At 41.8% G+C, this 19,577-nt stretch overlaps 1 protein-coding gene across 4 annotated transcripts in view; it reads right to left on the minus strand.

Annotated features, from left to right (window-relative positions):
- The window catches only part of Ubp1 (upstream binding protein 1), a 45,642-nt gene that overhangs the window by 2,808 nt on the left and 23,257 nt on the right, over nucleotides 1-19,577 (minus strand). Inside the window, exons 4-15 of one of the 4 annotated variants that reach the window (XM_028767271.1) lie at nucleotides 18,415-18,520; nucleotides 17,684-17,790; nucleotides 15,701-15,853; nucleotides 15,501-15,611; nucleotides 14,954-15,061; nucleotides 9,701-9,804; nucleotides 7,962-8,016; nucleotides 7,665-7,758; nucleotides 4,559-4,649; nucleotides 3,721-3,839; nucleotides 1,541-1,683; nucleotides 864-915 (exon numbers count right to left, since the gene is read on the minus strand). In XM_028767271.1, the coding sequence (XP_028623104.1) occupies nucleotides 864-915; nucleotides 1,541-1,683; nucleotides 3,721-3,839; nucleotides 4,559-4,649; nucleotides 7,665-7,758; nucleotides 7,962-8,016; nucleotides 9,701-9,804; nucleotides 14,954-15,061; nucleotides 15,501-15,611; nucleotides 15,701-15,853; nucleotides 17,684-17,790; nucleotides 18,415-18,520 (1,243 nt within the window). Of the gene's footprint in view, nucleotides 1-863; nucleotides 916-1,540; nucleotides 1,684-3,720; nucleotides 3,840-3,877; nucleotides 4,392-4,558; nucleotides 4,650-7,664; nucleotides 7,759-7,961; nucleotides 8,017-9,700; nucleotides 9,805-14,953; nucleotides 15,062-15,500; nucleotides 15,612-15,700; nucleotides 15,854-17,683; nucleotides 17,791-18,414; nucleotides 18,521-19,577 lie in introns of those variants that run through there. The other 3 variants (XM_028767272.1, XM_028767273.1, XM_028767275.1) reach the window with 3 other exon arrangements.

Raw genomic sequence — 19,577 nt, forward strand, 5'->3', positions numbered from 1 at the left:
TGGCATACCAAGTTGACTTGCCTCTTTGATGAGGCAGCCACTGGCCCTGGCAGTCACAACTACTGTCCCTCCAAACCAGGAGCCAACTGAGCCCTGTCCCGAGTCCATACACTACTTTTTGCCTCTGGCCCCTATTGACTCCCTGTTCCAGTTTTGCTGTCTTGTCATTTTTCTCCACAGTGAGAGTAGAAAAGGAAACCCAATCCCATTGCTCCTTGTTTAAGCTACTTCACTGACTTCCCTACACATGTGAAGTAAGAGCCAATGACCACCATCGCCTGCCATCCCTGCATGCCAGAGCCTGCCTCTCTCCCCGACCCCTGTGCTCTGCTCACCCTCACACTGCATGGCCTTCTTACAGCTTCACAGAAGCCTAGTGCATTCTTCTGCAGGGTCCCACTCTGCCCTGGGTTAGCCCTGTGGCCAGCTCTTCCTTTTCCAGACCTTTTCCAGACCACCCCCTCAGAAAAGCTGTCTGACAGCTCTATGCTTACCCTATTCCCATAAGCCCAACGCGTTCTTATTCCTGCATGACACCTACTACTGGTCAATTCCTGTGCCTGTGGCCAATTCTGACTTTTCCCCACTATAATGGAATTCCCTGAGCCCTTATTCCATTCAAGCACCAACAGAGTGCTGTCTCAGAGAAACTGCTCAGCAAATACTGGCTGAATGGACTGTTTGGTTTTAGGTCATCTACAAAAACCAATCCTTTCTATACTGCATGCTAATTTCTATTACAAACACTAAAAATACTGTCCATCCACATTCCAACCTCTTACAAATCTACAACGATGTACTTTTCAAGAATATGCATATACACATGAGAGCTTCTAATCAGGGCACACACACATAGAAAATACCTTTTACTGTGGAGAATAAAAAACAAGTCTCATCTTGAAAGTTCTGAACCATCTAGAAGGATAAAGCAGACATGTAAGTATAATTAAGATCTACCAGTCCTTAACTGACCAGAAATGACTTAAATGTAGAGTTAAAGGACTACAACATAATCTACGCATCTTTCTTACACAATCAGACAATCCTAATCATTCCTGACGGCAGTATGAGAAAGTCAGTTTACACCTGTCATTTGTGAGCCACTGAGAAGCATATTGTGCCAGGTCCTGTGAATGTGACTTCAAGATTATACAGGCTGGTTCCTACTTTTACTGCTTGTCAGTGACACAGCTGGAGCACGGGTGGGTTGTACTTCTAATAGTAAATGTTTTAAAAATGCTGCTCTTCCAACAGTGTACAAAAGGAGAACAAACCTAATGCCTCATCTCAGAGAAAGGACCAAAGTCTGCCACACACATAAACCTTAGGGCTCCAGGAAGTATCTGAGTTCAAAAGGTTAGGGAAAGTCCAGCCCGCTTTCCCTGATTGTATGCTACTAGGATACTATTTTGATCCGACCTGTTTAAAAATGGCTACATTTAAAAATGACTATTGCAAGAGAGGCCAGCAGCATTGCTTCCATTCCGACACTCTATGAGTGCCCCTACAGCACGAGGGGACTACTGCCTGTTTGATTTACCTGGTCACTAACAAGAATGTGGATACCAGTGGGGCCCTGTCTGTAAACCTGGTTAATTTGGTGGAAAGGAATATTAAACACCAAGGCAAGTTTTCGAGCAACTTCTGAGGCAACCATTTCTTCCAAGTAGATTGCATGATAAACTGAAAAAAAGAAAAATAGCACTTTAGCAATACTATTTGATGTTTTATACTTGATCTATACAGTCTATCTTTTCAAAGTGCCAAAATAATAAAATTCAAATTTAGAATCAGGGACAAGGTAACATTTCTTTCTTTGCCCCTTTAAATTCTCTACCCACCTATTTGAAGTATAAGAACACATTATTTATGCTCATGTATAATAAATACTAACCCTGTATAAAACTATGACTTTCATTTTTCTACAACAGCTTCATATATTGAGGGGTAAAAAAAAAAGCATCAGGAATCAGAGTAATCACGGCAATGGGTTGGGGCAAAGGATGAAAAATATGTACATGGGTTACAGTGTCCTGCTGCAGACACAATGGGAGGAGCATGCTTTATATATTATGTCACAGCCAAGTTTAAAAAAACAAAACTCTAAAAGGAGTCTAAACCAGTAATCCTCCAAATGAGGACATAAGACTAAAAATGACCTGTGTCACCTCCTGTACACACACAAAGTTAAAGGACATGGAGACAGCACTCTATGAAAAGTAAGGATACAGAAAATGGAGTCTGGTTCTTCCTTAGAAAGTCCCAGCCTTCAACATTCACCGTCTGACATTTCTGTCCATGCCTTGAACACAGCAGCACTCTGAATCTGTGTGTTAGTGTCAGTGAAGTGTGTCCTGCTCAAACTGACTCAAACCGGACATAGGCCTCACCAGGGACGTGAACAGCTCCACACACAGGAACAGTACTAATTACACATTTCAAAAAGCTTAGGATTAGAGCTCAAAACTAAAGGCGACTCTGAAGGATCACCATTATCAATGTTTGGTGACATGTGCCTGGCCTCTGGCTATTTTAATAAAGTGGACACAACTTTCTGTTTACAGGAACAAGGCCAAAGGTATTGTTCATATGCCCTCTGTGGCTTCTTCAAGGCTGTAATAGAGTGCAGAAAAGCCCCTGTATGTGAAGTGTTACTACCTGGTCTTCAGCTCACTAAATTTGAATGGTTAAGGATAAAATAAAGGTCTCCCATGTCTCCACCTACGCCCCTACAACACTCATCTCTGAGGACACATATTCCCTAATCCACTCCTGGCAAAATGTGAGTGACATACATGACGTTGATACAGAGTTCCTTTAAAAATCTTATGTCCTTGGTCTTAAAGGCCACAGCTGTGATTATTGCTCTTCCATTCATTTAAAGCAATCCAAGCCATGAGGCATTTCTCAGAGCTCCACTACTACTAGGTACCTCTTAGTACCTAGAAGGCTGTAATACATGTTTCCCTGAAGCTGAATGTCACCGTCATTCTATTTCAGAATGTGAGGAGAGGGGACATTACTACCACCATACAAATGAGAGCAAGGCGTGCTCATGCACATCGGAAACCTTGGGACTCTGGAGGATGAAGCAGGAGAATGGCCAGCTTAGACTACCTAGTAAGACCTGGTCCCAACCTCTCAATCTCAAGTGTTTCTAATCAAAGGAGGGAGGAAAAAGGAGACGGGAGAGGCCAGACTGCTTCATACTGTCCAACTGAGATGAATCTGCAGGGCAAAGAAGCCCTCCTCAGTCAGAAGGTAAACTATACGGCTTGTGCTAACACTGACCAATACACAGCTCCCACCATCCTGCCTGCACGGCACACTGGGAAAGACTATTATACTGACCTGTCTTTGTTCATGTGTGATAATCAGGAGTTGTGTCTCCTGCATCCCCACCTAGTTAGTGAAATGGAGGGGGAACCCCCGCCCCCCAAAAAAACAAAACAACCACCTCTTTGCCCAGCAAGCTGCCAATGTGACATTCATTCAGAAAGGCCTTAACGAGTTCAAGTTATTGTAGTGATTGCTGGGAATTTCTTACATAAAAATCACATCAAAGGAGATCTACAGCATGCATAGTTGAGGACAAAGAAGGTTCTAGTTCCCTCCTTTCCCCAGGACTTGGGCCTACAGCTGTTCCTGTCAGCTCGGCAGTCCTGCGCTCACATCAGACAGTCTGAGGGAGGACAGGAAGGAAGTGCCCTCAATACCCACCGCAGGGCGTCCCACCGCCACTTTCACCTCCACTGCCTGCAGCTTGTGGCTGCCCTTGCAGTACAGTGCTACTCGGCTGCTCCTGGCAGACATAGATGGTTAAGCGGGGCCTAACCGACCTGTAATCAGAAGATGCCGTCAATGAGACTTAGGGCAAGCTGCTTCAGCATGTACAATCAACAACTACAGGAATCTACGGTCTAGTTTTCCTTGTGAGAACTTTTACAGTGTTATTTTATTATGCAAAATAATTTTCTAATAAAAATATAAAAACCACACACCTCACACCAACTATCACAGGTCCAGACTCTAAACCACTGAGATGGTCTGTCAGATGCTGGTAAATTTAAGTTTTAAGATGATTAAGCAATGTGAAATCAGTAAGGCCCGCGTTTACTGAAGCCTCGGCACACAAGTCTAGAGACAGCAATGGCAGCAGTGGCTCTCAACGGCAGCAGTCACAGCTCTAGCATTCTAATCGACACTTACAATTCACAGTTAATAACTGCTTAACAATAATCATGACCTTGAAAACCAGAGATTCTGTAGAGCTCACCTAAATTAGAAGTTTTGTTTTCTTGGCAACAAACCCAGTCGTCTTCAAGAAATCAGTCCTGCCCATGTGCATTGCTACCAGTCTTAGTCTACCTCTGCCCTCATCAGTGCCTGCCCTGAAGGTGTACACAAAACAGTCTTCTCGTGAGCACAATGCTGCCGAGGCTCGGTGGCACACACAGGCACACGCCAACCTAGCGTGGAAACACATTCTGCCCACCAAATCCCCCACACAGAGAAAAGTCCACTTTCAGCTCAGGCAAAACAGTCTATAGTATTTTACCTTGACTTCAGGGAATTATAGAGCCGAATTCCATCGGCTGCACCACAAATCTGAACTAAATCCTCCTTTGTCAGCTTTAATAAGTCGGCACCTGGAAAACAGCAGAGACCCTCAAATAAGCAAGACACGGATGGACAGAGCTGCTGCTTCACGGCAGGCTTCATCACACGGCTCTCTCTGCCTTTCTGAGCAGCACCAGGTGTCCTGGATCACACCAGAACACACATCTGTCCCGTAGAGAAACAACATGCTGTGGTAACAAGGTGCCCGAAGCTGATAAATCAGCGACCACGGCTAGAAGGCCTGTCTCCTCCCAATACTAGGTTCCTATAGTGCCTTTCTTTCCTTGTTGCTGGACTGTGGATAACCATATTTCCGACACCCCCTAAAACTCCTTTTTAAAAACATAAATGGAACATAAATGGAACACTGACATCTGGGGAACTTGCCCAAAGTCACCAGTGAGTGAGAAGCAGAGTGGAGAGTGCGTCTCATTACACCACAATGTGCAATACCAAGTTAGACACTGTAAAATTCCATCCCCACAGTCAGTTCTAATAGGAAAGCTTAGTACAAAATCACTGTCCCTTCAGATTGCTTCCATACGTACTTGGTGTCTAGGATTTGCCTCAAAAGCATCAAGAAGGGCAGTGTGTATAAGGGAGAAGTGGATACAAGACTGAGCAAGCACTGGGCAGCAGTGAAGTTGGGATAGTCAGAGGAAGTCTTTCATGTACTCAATACTATATTCAGAGACGTATACAAAATCTTTTTACTCTTTTAATATCAGTCAAGACCCATACTTCCAAAATGAGGGTATGACTTCATATAATAAACATGTCCCATATGTAGCAAGGTAATGGGGTTGCTTCACTCACTCACTCGCTCACTCGGCTCACTCACTCAACTCACTCACTCGGCTCACTCACTCGGCTCACTCACTCACTTGGCTCACTCACTCGCTCACTCGGCTCACTCGCTCGCTCACTCACTCACTCACTCGGCTCACTCGCTCACTCACTCACTCGGCTCACTTGCTCACTCAACTCACTCACTCACTTGGCTCACTCACTCGCTCACTCACTCACTCGCTCACTCACTCACTCGGCTCGCTCACTCCTCACTCACTCGCTCGCTTTGTTTCATAGGCCAAATGAAAGAGCCTGAGAGTCCTAGCTTATAAAGAAATAAGAACCAGAGAAGCCTAATTCCCATGAGATGTGAGCCTGTTTGCAGTCACTCTTGGAATGATAGAGGTTCCCTGTCTACTAGGGTCACACAGCTCTGAAGCAGGGCTCCCAGTTGTGACATCTGTAACTCATGAAGACGTGTATCCCAGCTGGTGATGGTGAATCCCAGCTCTGACACGTGACTGACCCCCTAAGAGACCTGTTATTCTCTTAAGTGCTGTGGCTCACTCAGGTGATGTGCCAAAGAGCAGCTCTGCGTGAACCCTCCAAAGGAAGTCCCCAGATTAAGGAAAACACAATGCCAAGCCCTGTGATCACTGTGTACAAGGAAAAAAGTCTTAGAGCCCCACAGAACATGGAGTTACATGCAGGTCCCAGACAGCAAAAGCCATTCGTTCTGTTTGCTCTTCAGCCACTTGCCCTATATAAGGGCTCATGAAATCCTTCTCTCATACTAAATTCTATAATTTCTAGCTTTTCACACATTAAAGGCTTTATTTAATCATATAAAAATATGGATCCCAGCAAGCAAATTGTTTCTACGTGGAATTTTAATTTTAGAGTTCAAAAGCTACATGGGGAATAAGTACCCAGTGTACAAACAATATAATAAATGACATAAAAAAAAATCACTGTTTGTAAAACCAGGCTTTCCTTTGTGCACAGATATGTCTGTCCTCTTAAACTGTTTCCACAGCTCCATATACAAGCAAACAAGCAAAAGGAATGCTAGCTGCCACATCTCTGTGGTCCAGCATTTCTCAGAATGTTGGGTCAGGACTCATTAGCAAATGCCCCTGCTTCCCTCATGCTCTCTCATGCCCCACTACCTGGGGCAATGCTGTCTGACACTGAAAGTCCCACCAGAACATTCCCTTAGTTTCCTGTGTGGATAAAGAACAGGCTGCCTATGACACACATACCTGAGCAAAGCCACACAAATGAGAGAATTGCTCTATGTGAAAAGGTTTAAGCCAACAGGACACAGGGTAGCCTTATGGGACCTGAGCTCATAAGGCCAAGGAAGAAAAGGCCAGAATCTAAGGGTCACATACTATAGGGCTTCATTTGTTTAACATTCTCAGAATGACCAATCATAGGCAGGGCAGTTCAATGTGTGTGGCAAAGAGGTGGTGGTGGTGGTGGTGGGGATGAATTTACTATGAGGCAGCAAGACAGATGACAGTACCTAGATAGACATTCACGCTACATGCATGTGTATCTTAAGTGCAGTGGTAGATGCACAGAGCTACACTCACTGCACAGTGATAGACCTATACATCCATGGTATTAGTGTTGACTTCTGTTTACAACAGTATATTACAGTTTTGTGAGAAACTGAGAGAATGTGTGCTAAATTATCTCCCAACTGTCTTTGCAGGTTATCATTAAACAAAATATTATTTCAAAGTAAGTTAGCATTGGGACTGAAGAGATGGCTCACCAGTTAAGAGCACATGCTGCTCTTGCAGAGGACCTAAGTTCAGGTCCTAGCATCCATGTTGGGGAACTCACAACCACTAAATCCAGCTTCAGGGGATCTGATACTTCTGGCTTCTGTGGGCACCTACACTCACATGCATATAACCCAGAGACAGGCACATACGTGCACGCACTCGTGCACACACATATACATATATAAACACACACAAAATACACACACACACACATAAAATTTAAGTAATAAAAAAAATAGAATGAAAATACCACGGAGAACTAAACACATTGCAATGAGTGGAATTTCCTGGTTTGGAGGAATTTGTTACTACAATGGAGGAAAACTGAGAGATAATTTTTTTTTCTTGTTTGTAATAGATTTCTCTAAAATTATTTCAAAGGTTTCAAAATTCTTAGTTAACAAAAGCAGAAAAACATACAAATAAAATATTCTCATGCATGCACACAAATATACATACCTGAAAAATTAGAGAACAGTCTTGTGTAGGAAGAGAACCTATTTTTGAGCAGCCACTGCTGTGTTTCCTGGGTTGTAGCTGAAGGCTGAATTTGCTATTAATTAAAAAAAAAAAAAAAAGGAGCATAGATAAAACTAACTAGTCAAGCTTTAAAACGTCATTGGCTGTCATGAAGAATATTTAAGCAAAACTCAAAAGGCTTTAAAATCTGAAGTCAGAACACAACTTGATGAATGAGTGGCCCACATAATTTGGTGAGAATCTTTATATTTAATGGTTTTAGGGAAAGATACTTACTTCCCCAGACGCTTGTGCTGCTCCATCTCCCTGGTGATTTGGGGATGAAGAATTGCTGGAGAAAGGAAAAGGAAGGAATGGTTTGTGATGTTTTTGTAAGTTAAGAAATTAAAGGCTATCAGTGCACAGGCAGTCTGAGATAGGACAACAGAAGAAAGAGCTGTGTAAGCTTGCAACAAGAATGCAACCCAGGAGGGAGTCGGAGGACAGGGTGCAGGCACAACAGCAGCACCGCCATGTGTGAGGTTGGCCCTGGGAAGTGTTCCCTTGAGTCTTTATATGGGTGCCAGGAAAATGGGGACAGTATACATTCGTTTTAGTTAGGAAAATATGTGAAATCAAATAAGAGAAACAGCTAAAAATAACCATAAAACATTCTAAGAAAAAATGAGGCTATAAGAAACAGTGATCCTAACTAAACAGACAAATCTTCCTTTTTAGTTAATATATCTGCCCACGAGTACAGGAAATGAAACAAACATGCGAGTCAAAGGCATGAAGACAACTGCAAATGACTGCCCAGAGGACATGCACCTCCCTACTGCTGAGCGGGGTTCCCTTCTCAGCACTGCTCCCCATATCCTACTCCCCATGTCGCCTCCCTACATCTCTACTCACCAGATCTTAAGCCCCTTCCAGTAGGAAATTGTCTGATCTTTTATATATCTCAGTAAGTAGGACCATGCTGGAAACACAGTTGGCTCTCAGGAAACATCTAGACAACTAAGGCACACAATTCCAAGCTCATCCTAGGATCACAGTTGTTTGCTCACATACCCAGACAGGAAACACAAGAGACCTCGTCTATGTTACACACTGGCTCTCTGGTCCCTTGGTCCAACCACTATGTGCTAATAGGCTCCTGGCTAGGTGTTCCATCTCCACAGAAGGAAAATGAGATTTTGTCATTTTTCTTACCAGATCTTGTCAACAAAAGACCTACATAGAGAACTTTCCCCTGCCATCTCAAGCTTTCTTAATTTTTCTGTCCCATAAGAAACTTCTTAAAAGCAGGAACTTCTGAGCTACTGTCCTCCAGCAAGCCAAAGGAGCCAAAGGCTTAGAGAGGCCTCGGGCCTATGCAGCTCCCATTCTGAGCTCCCCAAACTCTCAGCTATGAAAGCCAAGTAACACACTTAACAAAACCCAGAGGTCTTGATTTGAAAGCCATTACAGTCTTTAAAAAAAACAAAAACAAAGATCTTTCCTTTAAATCTTAAACACTCAACTAAAACTACATTTGCTGAGAAGGTAAGAAACAGTACAAAAAATAACCTTTGACGTGTGATAACTCAAAGCCCACTGTGCTTTGTAATCAATGTAATCTTAATATATTCCTATCAGAACCTCCCATCAAGCACTCACCCCGAGTCCTTAACTGAACTCTATTAATGCTTTCTTAAATCTCTCAAAGACAATTCCTTGGCTCTATCTTAAAAACTCCTCTTCCCACTTTGTCAGGCAGGGTCTTGCTATATAGCCCCGAGGCTGCCCTCGAACTGGAACTCTTCCTGTTTCAGTATCTGAAGAAAATGCTTCTCTGTCTACTTTCTGCAGTTACTGTAATTGTCAACATGTGAGACACATACTAAGTACACAAAGGCTGTCAGGTGAAGACTCTTATGACTCAAGCATGGGCTATTTTCTAACATCTGACACAGACACACATACAGGCCACATGGAGAGGGACTTGAAGGAGCAATGGTTAGGTGCAAGCACAGGCCACACAAACCAGGTACCTGTCTGGGACACTGCATGTGCTCTGCTGTGAGGAGGTGAAAGTGGGCGCTGGGGAAGGGCTGTTATTCACATAGGCTGTAGGGGTGTCGGGCCATGGAGAACACTAAGGATAGAAACAGAAATGAGTTAACAACACGTGTTTTAAATGTGTGGAAGAAGCACTTTTATAATCTGGTCTCTAACTGATCCCATACAAACTTATAAAACACAAGATTCCTGGTACCTATCAAATGTGTCAAATTCACCCTGTGTAGCAAAAGACACTCATTTAGCTTAAAGATGTCCTGAGTGATGATAGCAGCAACATTTATAGACATGTTTTCTGAAAGCTTACATGCATGCACACACATACACACAGACAGACAGACACACACATACATTTCTAGTATCTTCTGTCAGATGCTCCAGCAAACATATCTTAAGGTTTCAAGGTTTAAAAACAGCAGACAAAGATTCACAAGCAACAACTGACATTACACAGTAATCTGGGTGTGGCTAGGTCCTGTTGACTGCTCCTTATCCCTGCCAGGGAGCAGCCTCATCAGTACCCATCAGTATCCACCATGATATAAGACAAGATTTACTGAACAGGCTAGCATGCAAGCCTATCGATTGTGCGTATGCTGCTGTGTGTGTGTTTGTGTGTGTGTGTGTGTGTGTGTCCCCTAAAAAGATATGGCAAACTGAGTATCTCTCAACCTTAAGCAAAATTCTGACAAGAGACAGAGCAAAGATATAGAAACACATTAGTTATAAAACTGAATAAGCCAAGGTTCAGAGTATGCTGAGCGGGCCACAGTAATCAAATCGAAACTTTCCCTTCTGAGCTTCACAAAGGTCCACCTAACAACCAGTATTCTTTCTATAGGTATTCTTGCTGAGGATTTAAGTTTCAAGCGTTCCCCTTTATAACCGGCCTGCTCCCATTTGAAAGAAGAAAGACATCACATCTACCCTTAGCACTGGGTTTCAAGAGTCTCCACAACCAAGCAAATGCCAGCTTTATCTGTTTTGTCCATTTTTATATTTATTAACTATTCATTAAAATTTGTATAACTGTTTTAATAAACTTGTCCTAATGAGTTTTTCATTTTAAAATTACATTTATTTGCACGTGTGTGTGTGCGTGCGCATCTATATGTACGCACAACTGCCATGGCGTGCATATGGAGGTCAAGGGACACTTTGTGGAGTCTGTTCTCTCCTTCCACCACTGAGCCTTGTAGTCAAAACTCAGGTTGCTGGCACACACACAAATATTTAATTTCTCACCCAACTTTAATCTATAGTCGTAAGAAAATCTAAAGAGTTAATTTCAAGCCAGGCTTGGTAGCATATGTCTGTAATTGGGCTTGGGAGGTGTAGGCAAGATGATCAGAAGTTAAGGCCAACCTCAGCTACACGAGACCCCAAATTTAAAATAAGAAAACTTTCTTCCCAGTTCAGAAAAATCTATTGTATCCAGGAATGGTGGTGACTGATACTTGCAATCCCAAAATTCAGGAGGCCAAGACAGACAGACTGCCTTGAGTTCAAGGTCAGCCTTGAATCAGAAACCCAGAGGCTTTACTGTAAAGAACTGGAGTTATTAGGCTCGAGATGCTCAGGAGGAAAGAGCATCTTGTTCTTGCAGAGGACCTGGGTTCAGTTCTCAGCACCCACATGGTGACTTACAACCATTTGTCACTCCAGTTCCAAAGGATCCAACACCATCTTCTGGCCTCCTAGACACTGCACACATGTAGTGCACAGACATGCATGCAGGCAAAATGCTCATACATATAAGATAAAAACATGTAACTCTTTAAAGCAACTGAGGTTATGAAAAGGCCTCCAGGCATAAGGGTGATCACATTAAGACAACACTTAAAACCAACAAAGGGGAGACCAAGAGAGATGAGCGGAATAAACCTGAGAATTAAACAAAGGAAACTTGAAATGTTTGTGATCCTTGGATTCTGCAAGCTACTTCCTCTTAATTAATAATAGTTTCAATTTTTAATAGTTTTTTGTTTGTTTTGTTTTCTCAGGAGACAGGGTTTTTCTTTGCAGCCCTGGTTTCACTCTGTAGACCAGGCTGGCCTTAAACTCACAGAGATAAGTTTTAATTTAATAAATACAAATACTCATCATGCCAGGAAATGCTCCCTTTGCAACTATTCAAATTTACAATGAAATATTTGGATGCCAGTTTGAAAATAATCAAGGGAAAAATTACCTTTTTCAAATTCTTTGCAAAATGTTAAGCCCACTAATGTGAAGCTCAGAGCTTACACTGAAAGTCTCTCCAAACAGAAACCACATGTCTTAGCAGCCACCAAACACAAGCATCAACAGGGAAAGAAAAGAAATCACCAGTTGTCTTCACATCTGCCCAACTATAGAGTCCTTGAAAAAGACAGAAATCACCACAGATTCTGTTCCCGAGACAACCACCTCTCAAGGCAGAAACTAATGGCTGGTCAACTCCAGTAGTGACCTTACTATAGAGGTCATTCCACATGAAAATACCTGTTGTTTTAAGAGTAGAGCCTTTGCCTTTTATCTTACTAAGTATCACTCTCTCTTCGGCTTACACAGTGTGGAGTGCCTGTTCCTATTACAGCACATCTAACCAAGGGAGCGAGGACTTTCACCCCACTACATCCAAGGGTTTCCTTTTACACCATTCTCTCCTAATAAAACATATTATAATGTATCCAAACATACACATCTAGATAACTCTTAATATCCAAAGCAATGCCTCTCCAAAACAAATTGACCTTGGCTACTGCTAGCTCCTTGAGAAAACAGAGCTATCCCCAAACTTGAAGTTGGTGTGGTGCAGCAGAGATGGTCCGTTTACTCACCATACACTCGTCTATTACAAATTTAAATGCTTTTACTATCACAAGAGGAGTTTTTAATTTGAGGTTTTGTTTGCTTTATGGGGCTGGAGAGCAAACTCAAGAGTCTTCTGTGTGCTAGGCAAGGGCTGTAGCACTAATGGGCTGCTTTAAAGCAAGCGGAAGGAAGTGCAGTGTGATGTTTCTGAAGCCTCTGCCAATGGTCTGGACTGTGCGCTTCTGGTTTCAGGGTACCCCAAAGGTAGAAGTTTCCCACAGAGAGGGAAGAATGAGGACCCAGTGTCGGCAGCAAGACATGGATGTGCCAGGGATCAATAGACACACAAAGGGTTTGTTATGCACCATCTCCTGGGAACCAGTAGGAGTGACAATTCAGTGTGGGACCCTGTCATCCAGCACCTTTTATATTTTGTCAAGACTTCTGGATATATATCCCTTTAACTGAAAGCCAACTGTTAACTGCCCCAAACTCCAAGAAAGGTGCCCCCCCACTCCCCACCCAGTGCCCCACCCAGTGCCCCACCCAGACATTTGAAGAGACAGACCAAGTGCTGCAGCTACGATCTTGGTTAAGGGTTTCATGACCTGCACCTTGCATTTTGAAAATAGGCTTACAGCTTACGGTCTAACCAACACCAGAAGTATCATACCCAAACCAAATGCAGCCAGGGTGGCAGGTGACGCACTTAAGAAGATGTGAAATCCCAGGCATGAACTGCTGATGTTTTGCATATTATGACTTAGGATGCACTGATAATTTACCATGGACTTCATCATTTTCAGATTGGCTCTGGGCTACAACACACTAGAACCAACTTCTTTAAATTAGGTAATTTCTAACAGGCAAGTTATAAGGCAAGTGACTTAAGTTCTCATAAGCGCCTCAAAAAAAATTAAGAACATTTGTAGGTTTTTAGAACAATTGAAGATAATAAAACATAAAATGGAAGGACAGACAACTGGGAAAAGGAGCATCCAGTGGTTCTGACCACCTCTGATTTAAACCAAAACAGACCAGTTAAAGAAAATATAAAGAACCAGGTGTGGTGGCTTACACCTGCAAGCCTAGTACCTGGGAGGCTGAGGCAGGAGGACTGCCATGAGAGCAACAGAGTGAGTTCCAGGCCATGCTGAACTAGTGTCCAAAAAACGATGATAGATGGGTAAGTAAGTAAGGTGGATAGATAGATAGATAGATAGATAGATAAAATGTAGCATATGCTCCCAGCACCCGGGATGCAAGCACGCATAAAGAAGCTTTAAACACTGCTTTAAAGTGGAAATGGCATCCCTGTGATAGTGCTTGTGACATTGCCCTTCAAATTCCATAATTAATCACAGATAAAGATAAAAGAACAAAAATCCACTTTGGGGACACCAATACTACAAACAGTGCAATAATGAACAGAACATTCAAAATAGTTATTTAAAGAAAACTTTTAATATAACTTCTAGTATTTAATAAGGGTATGTAAACTGATTTAAATCTGCAACCAGAACAATCCTCCGTGGACTGCTGGACAGAGCTGTGTTAAAAAGACATGCTATATTTAACCTGACAGAACTCAACCAAAACCCTCACCAGCTGCTTACTATTCCTGAGGGTCCTGGGGTTAAGTGCAGCAAGGTCACTACTGTAGTCTGAAGAATTACATCACAACGCAGGTGCCAAGAGTAAACACTACACAGTCAAAGATGTTTTTCTACTAGTGCTGCTAAAGAGGCTTTAGAAGCACAGACACACACACGTTCTTGTAGTGCATGCAGGGAATGTGGCACATGTTAACGCCAAGCTCGCTGCCATCGCTTAACTATCTACAAAATTTTCTTATTAGGTTTACAAGGAAAAAAAGCAAAACTTTCATTAACTATATAAAAATAGCTATTTAAATTAGTTAAGTAAGCTGGGCAGTGGTGGCACACACCTTTAATCCCAGCACTTGGGAGGCAAACAGGTGGATTTCTATAAATTCAGTGCCAGCCTAGCATACAGAACAAGTTGTAGGACAGCCAAAGCTACACAGAAAAACTCTGTCTCAAAAAACAAAACAACAAAAATTAATTAATTAATAAAAATAAAATTAGTCAAATAATTTCAATTATCTTGAAGGAGTCCTGTGTGTGAAGGGGGGGAGGGAACAAGAGAACAAGTTGGAAAACATATTTCTGAGTGTTCAAACCACCCAATATGGTCAACATTGTTTATGTTTTGTTTTAAAGTGTTAGATTTAGGAAATTTTCCTCAGTGAGGAACAAACAGAAAGCAGAAAGCTAAACAAAAGCAAATTAAATCAAGACATGGACATCAAAAACAATTTTGGCTTTACTTTCCCATGGAAGTTGATCCTATATCTAACACTGCACAAGGGTTCTTGCACAATGAAAAGAGAAGCAGAAGCCCCTTACACTGCCTCGCTTTGCCAGAGAATCACCGTAGTCTGCTGGCAAAGTCCGCTTGCTGGACTTTTTCTGCTCATGTTCAACTGCATCTTCAATTATAGGCTCAAGCCTCATCTGGACAAACACCAAAGATTGGGATCAATGTCTTTTCATTATACAAAGAAAGACCTAAAACCCTGTTTTATGTCTTTGCGTTCAATTAAACAAATGTATGACTAACAGGATTCAAAGTTAAAGAAAATGCAAAACCCCAGCAGTGACAAAAATTGGACATTCTAGGCCCCCACTTAAATCTCTTATCAATTTCAAGGTTTTCAGGTCTATTGTGAGACCTCACATTGGGATTTCAGCATCTTCATTCAAGATCCCACCCACACAAATAAACTCATAAAAATCCCCAAACTTAGAAAAAACATGTACCCACAAAGCCCTCAGAATATCATGTCAATCCGCCACCCAGCCACCCTATAAACCCTTTGTTGCCACACATGTGAGGTCCTGCTAACACGCAGACCTCTGCTTCTCTCCAAAGCCAAAGGCTGCACTCTATTACCTCTGTGAGAATGGTGGTGTCGTAAGATGGCTGATACTTTTCTTTTTCATGAGCTGTTCTTTTCTCCATCTTTTCTCGGTCATTTTTTTGTTTCCTGTCCGCACCTTTAGGCTTGAACACAAAGTAGATGACTTCAATCACCGAGCTGCACATGGCTTTACAAGCGACTCTGAGCATCCCTCCTGGGCTCTGGTGTTTACCTTAAAGACCTTGATTTGGCAGCTAGCTGAGTGAAGATGATCTGTGTACTCCCCGCTCTCATTCTGCTTAAACGTGTCAACTTGGATCCTAAAAGGCACTCCTTTCTCACCTCCATGCTTTCTCGGGGTGAACTCTGTGCTGATACAGTGTACCTATAAAACAATTTCAAGCTGAAATACACTCAAAAAATCCTTCCACTGGGGCTCTATTTTATTCACTCATGGATGTACATGCAAGATCCCTTAAAACAGATAAAACAGTCCAATTATCTCATGAATTTCCTGAATTATTCTGGATACAAACTTTCCTTTCAGAACCCCACTGTCCCTGGATCCTTGCGTTCTAGCACTTCTCTCGGGGGGATTTGCTCCAGTGAGGAAAGAAGGGCACAGAAGCTGCTTTGTGCTGTCACCTGTCTCCACCCCATCACCATACACTCAGGTCCCTAAGGCGCTTGCTTCATCACAGCCTCTACCCTGCTGTAGACAGCCAAGCTTCTTGCTACTGCTTCTCTGTATACACCATATTGTGATTTTTTTTCCCTGGGCAATTTTCAGGCCTTAGAACCTCATTCTTTATCCATCTAAAATCTCCAGGTTAACCCTTGTTAGTCCTGTCAGGATCCCAAGGGCAATATTCATTTTACTCCCCCCTTCAGAAAACAATCTCAGAGTACAACAGAAAAGTTAGCAAGCAGCAAGACCATAGTCATTTCAGACTTTACACAGACATGCCCTTGTCCAAAGATGTGCAGTGTGAAAGTTCAATTCTGAAATATGGCTGCACAACCTGAGATATAGCCAGGTACTATACCTCTCATGTACTGTAAAACTTGTTATTCTATTAGACAAATACTAATATGAATCATGTCATCATCATTAAATGATGGGTAACATTTGGGAGACAATCCCAACAGTGAATGCTAATCTTCCTTAGAGTTGATGTAAACACTTAAGCTGGTCAACAATTCGATGGCTATCCCTTCCTATACAATGACTATCTACACAGTAGTTAAAATTCTACCACTTACAAATCTACACACAGTACATACCACAATCACTTTTGAGTTTTAAATATGTGGTCATGTTAATTTCAAGGTTATCTTTTAGACACATGAAGTATCTGTGGGTGTGTTTAACATGTGTAGCAGTGCCTGGTGCGGTGGTGCACAGCTGTGCTCCCAGCACTCAGGAGGAAGAGGCAGATGGATCTCTGTGCACTCCAGTGAGACTGGTCTGCATAGCAAGTTCCAGGCTAGCCAGAGCTACACAGTGAAACCCTGCAAAAAATAATCCAGTAATAACTAAAAATAGAGAAAAAAATGGTAACTGCTTATACCACATGATGGCCACATGAAGAATCCTCTCTTATTTCTTCATTTGTGGAGGGTTTACAGTTTGATTACAAACATGCTTTAAATAATGTTAGAAAAAAATATTAAACCTGAAACTTTTTTCAACAGTATCCTTTTAAATAGCAGTTTCTGTTCCAGAGAAATGTGCATCATGAAAAACACGGAAATTTCGATCACTATGAACACCAATAATAAAAAAAAAAAAAAGAATTTAGCCAGGCAGTGGTGGCGCACGCCTTTAATCCCAGCACTTGGGAGGCAGAGGCAGGCGGATTTCTGAGTTTGAGGCCAGCCTGGTCTACAGAGTGAGTTCCAGGACAGCCAGGGCTACACAGAGAAACCCTATTAAAAAAAAAAAAAATTAAAAACTAGGTGTGATGGCACATTATTCTACCTGGCAAATTCCAGGTCATATAAGTAGAAACAAAAACAAAAACAAAAACAAAACTTCTTCTTTTCACCAAATGTCTTTTATGTCTACACAACTAAGGTACTAAATTAAACCCATTTTAACTGTGTGCACTTTAAGAAGAAAAAGGCATTACATTATACTTTACAAGTAGGAAATATTTTCATGAGATAGGAATCTAATCTTCTAAACGAGTGGGGCAGACATGAAAAGGCAAACCTGAATGAAGGCAGATGTGCGCTTTGCAGGGTCCCACAGAAATTCAACTGCATTTAACTGGCTTGGATTTGTTCTTGTGTCAATTATTCCCACAGACATTGGAATATCTGTATGTTCAAACACAAGTTACAAAAAAAATGGATCCATTTTAAGTAATTAAAAGACTTACAATTTGAGCCTGGTGTGGTGGCACACTCAAGGAGAGAAGTAGAGTCCCAGCTATTTGGAAGGCTGGGGTACAGGGGATGGCTTCAGACTAGGGGTTCAAGCGCAACCTGGGCAGCATAGTGAAACCCCATTTCAAAACAAAACAAAACAAAACAATCAAACAAACAAACAAACCAAACTTACAACTTACTATATTATGCTCTATGGAAATAATTAATCCATGTTGAACTTCCCTTCAACGCTCTTCGTAGTCAACCTTGTCTTCAATATCAAATCCACCTAACAAGAATCACAGTTTCTCCCACCATGGCTTATATTTCATTTCATTAAAAATATGATGGACGGTGCCAACTGAGGTTTTAGACAGCTTCAAATTCATACAATTCCGGGTTAAGGGTACTTTAGCACCACAAAACCACTTCATTCCTTTAGCATTAAACAATTCTCAAGACACAGATCTAACACCAACTGCAATGGAGTAGTAATTTTACATGGTGCCAATTATGTTACTTGACAACTACACAGCACCTTCATTTCCACGGTCTTTTGATGGCCACCTGTACCTAAATCGAGAAGCCTGTCTCCTGGGCGATTCCACTTCCAGCCTTCAAGCTGCTGATGTTCTGTGTACTGTAGCCGTCTGTCATGGAACACCACCCTGATGATGCTCTGTAAAGCAAGGGGGAGAGTGAGCATCTAACCGCTCAGAGGCACCGGTATTATTACTACTACATATTAACCAGTAATAGATGAGCACACAAACCCAGATTCTGCTTTAAATACTCCTTCTGTTTAGCTGGGCATCATGGCTCTCACACCTATAATGCCAGCACTTGAGAGGTTGAGGCAAGAGGACTGCTTCATGTTTGAGGCTAGCCTAGGTCACATTTCAAAACTAACATAGACTATAGTGACATTTTACTTCCAAAATAAGAGAAGAAAAATTCTACCTGTGAACTTTTCTATTCTTGGATACCTGATAAGCACACATACTTAATAACTAGGAATTAGAACTAAAAATTATGCCCGAATTTAAAATGTGTAATTTTAAAGTAATTCAATATTGCAATTCAAAAATCAATGTACACAACCATGAAATTAGTAAGTAGTTATTAGATTTCTATGAGAAAATACTAGCTGTCTAAAAGAATTATGAAAGATGAAAAAATATTATAAATATACATGGATAACCACAGACACAACAGTAAACTATGCCTGCAATTCCTGCAATCTAGAGGCTATCTCAAAAGTCACAATAATGGTTAGGTTCCTTTAAGGACAGGCTGGTAAGATGGCTCAGAGGGTAAAGTGCTTGCCAGATAACCTAAGAACTTCAGAACTCACATATTGGTGGAGATAATTGACTCAATAAAATTTTCATCTAACTTTCACACACACAGTGTGTCATACACATACAACTAAATTATACAATTCATAAAACTACAAAGACAACCATTCCCCAGTGATACAAGCCTATAATCCTAACTACTTGGGAGGCTGGAGGATTATCAGAAGCATGAGGCTAGCCTAGGCCTAGGAGCACAAGGCCATCCTTCGCAACTTAACAAGTCCCTGTCTCAAATTTTATACATATGAAAAAGTAGTGTCAAGCAAAGAGCTCCCACCTACATAAGCACAGCACATGTAAGACAAGAAGGAGGATCACGGCAAGTCTGAGGCTTGAGTTATATAATGAGTGCCAGGCTACAATAGGCCAACTAAAAAG

The sequence above is a fragment of the Grammomys surdaster genome, unplaced genomic scaffold (genome assembly GCF_004785775.1).
Source record: "Grammomys surdaster isolate TR1022 unplaced genomic scaffold, NIH_TR_1.0 172, whole genome shotgun sequence".
NCBI lineage: Eukaryota > Metazoa > Chordata > Mammalia > Rodentia > Muridae > Grammomys > Grammomys surdaster.